Genomic DNA, 1,543 nt, shown 5'->3' with positions numbered 1-1,543 from the left:
TGAAGTACCTCCGTCGAGGTTTGGTGGCCGGCTTCAAGAGTTTATACACCAAGTTGTCCATGTTCACGAAGATATCGCTGTCCGTTTTCATCACGTACTTGGCTTGGTTGCAGAAAGTGGCCACCCAGCGCATTCCCATCAGTGTTTTGAGTGTGAGGTTGTGGTACGAGTCGATGAAGTCCTCGACCACGATGTCGTGAAAGATCTCGCTCTCTTGCTCCACCATCTGGTTGAGCACTGCGTCCGTGCTGCGTCCCAGAAGAAAGAGCGTAATGATGCGAAGGTCGCTGAAGGTGCTTTCGTCGCCCCACGTTTCCCTGATGGCTTGGCGGGCGTCAAACTCTTTGTGAGTGGTCGTGATGAGGATGACGAGGAAGGGCACGTTGGTTTCGCATTTCTTGGGCTCGTTGATGATGAAATCGAAGGCATGGGGGTTCAGCGGACGCGTCCGGATGTTGCCGAAGGTTGTGGTGACATTGCTCTTGTGCGCTTTCGCCGTTTTACGCGCCGGGACGGACAGTTGGCTCACATAGGACGACGTGGGACGGGATATACTTAGGTACCACAGAGCGCTGGCCCAGCAAACGACCGTCAACACGTAGAGGCATGACACTTTTGAAGGCATTGTGATGCATTTACGTGCACTTGGAGCTGTAGATCTCGAACGGCCTCGCAGCCATTAGCGATGGTACCTCAGGCAGAAATGCATAACGAAGCGGCATGTGTATGCAGCCTGACGTCAACTGTCAGAGATGTCTTCTCTTCATATGAAATCGGTGGGATTTTGTAGCAGGGTTTCGAATGCTCCCTGACACTCTTCCGCATGTTCCACTGAAATCTGAAAAACAAAACAGCAACAGTTGTTTTCAACTAGAGGCCAACTGACAAGTGGGTTACTCAACTGAAGGACCATATGATGTGAAAGATAGAATTTTTCATTTACATATATGCATTTGGCAGATGCTTTCAACCAAAGCGACTTACAATGCATTCATTGCAATTTTTTTTTTATCAGTTTTGCTTTCCCGGGGAACTGAACCCATGACTTTACTGTTGCAAGCACCATGCTCTGCTGTATGAGCTACAATATGGTTTAATGGCATTTGTACAAATTTACAAAACTGTAGGACTGTCAAGAAATTTACAATGGGGATCAACTTTAGTTAGCTCCTTGTGCCTGATGAAGACCTGACTGGTCGAAACGTTCTTGGAAAAGAAATGTTCTTGGAGCTATAATTTTCTGTGTGTGAACTATTGATTGATTGTCCTGAACTTGAACCAAATTTTGGGGTCTTTTGGATGTGTGCACATTTTTGCATTGCTTTGATATTGGTGAAATGCAATAATATCAAAAGAGCTAAATCAGTTAAATCAAAAGATGATTGCATCATGATCTATCACTATTTTAAACATGATAGATGTTTAGATGTTTGTTTGACATAGACACCACTGATAAGCTACTACTAAATATAATGTAGAAACATTAAAATGGAAACTAAAATTTTCTGTAAAGCTGCTTTGCAATGATTTGTATTGTGAAAAG

General features: G+C 44.3%; 1 protein-coding gene across 1 annotated transcript; it reads right to left on the bottom strand.

The window, feature by feature from the left end:
• Position 1: 1 nt before the first annotated feature.
• On the bottom strand, positions 2 to 922 carry LOC107577087 (beta-1,3-galactosyltransferase 1-like; the record flags this gene model as incomplete). The annotated part of the gene is made up of 1 exon (XM_016263198.1): positions 2 to 922. A coding segment is annotated over exon 1 (624 nt), but the record flags the coding sequence as incomplete, so codon positions are not given.
• Between the last annotated feature and the right edge of the window lie 621 nt (positions 923 to 1,543).

Source organism: Sinocyclocheilus grahami, unplaced genomic scaffold (genome assembly GCF_001515645.1).
Source record: "Sinocyclocheilus grahami isolate Dianchi unplaced genomic scaffold, SAMN03320097.WGS_v1.1 scaffold5077.1, whole genome shotgun sequence".
NCBI lineage: Eukaryota > Metazoa > Chordata > Actinopteri > Cypriniformes > Cyprinidae > Sinocyclocheilus > Sinocyclocheilus grahami.
The sequence above is the reverse complement of the archived record's forward strand: the minus strand, read 5'-3'. Positions and strand labels throughout refer to the sequence as shown.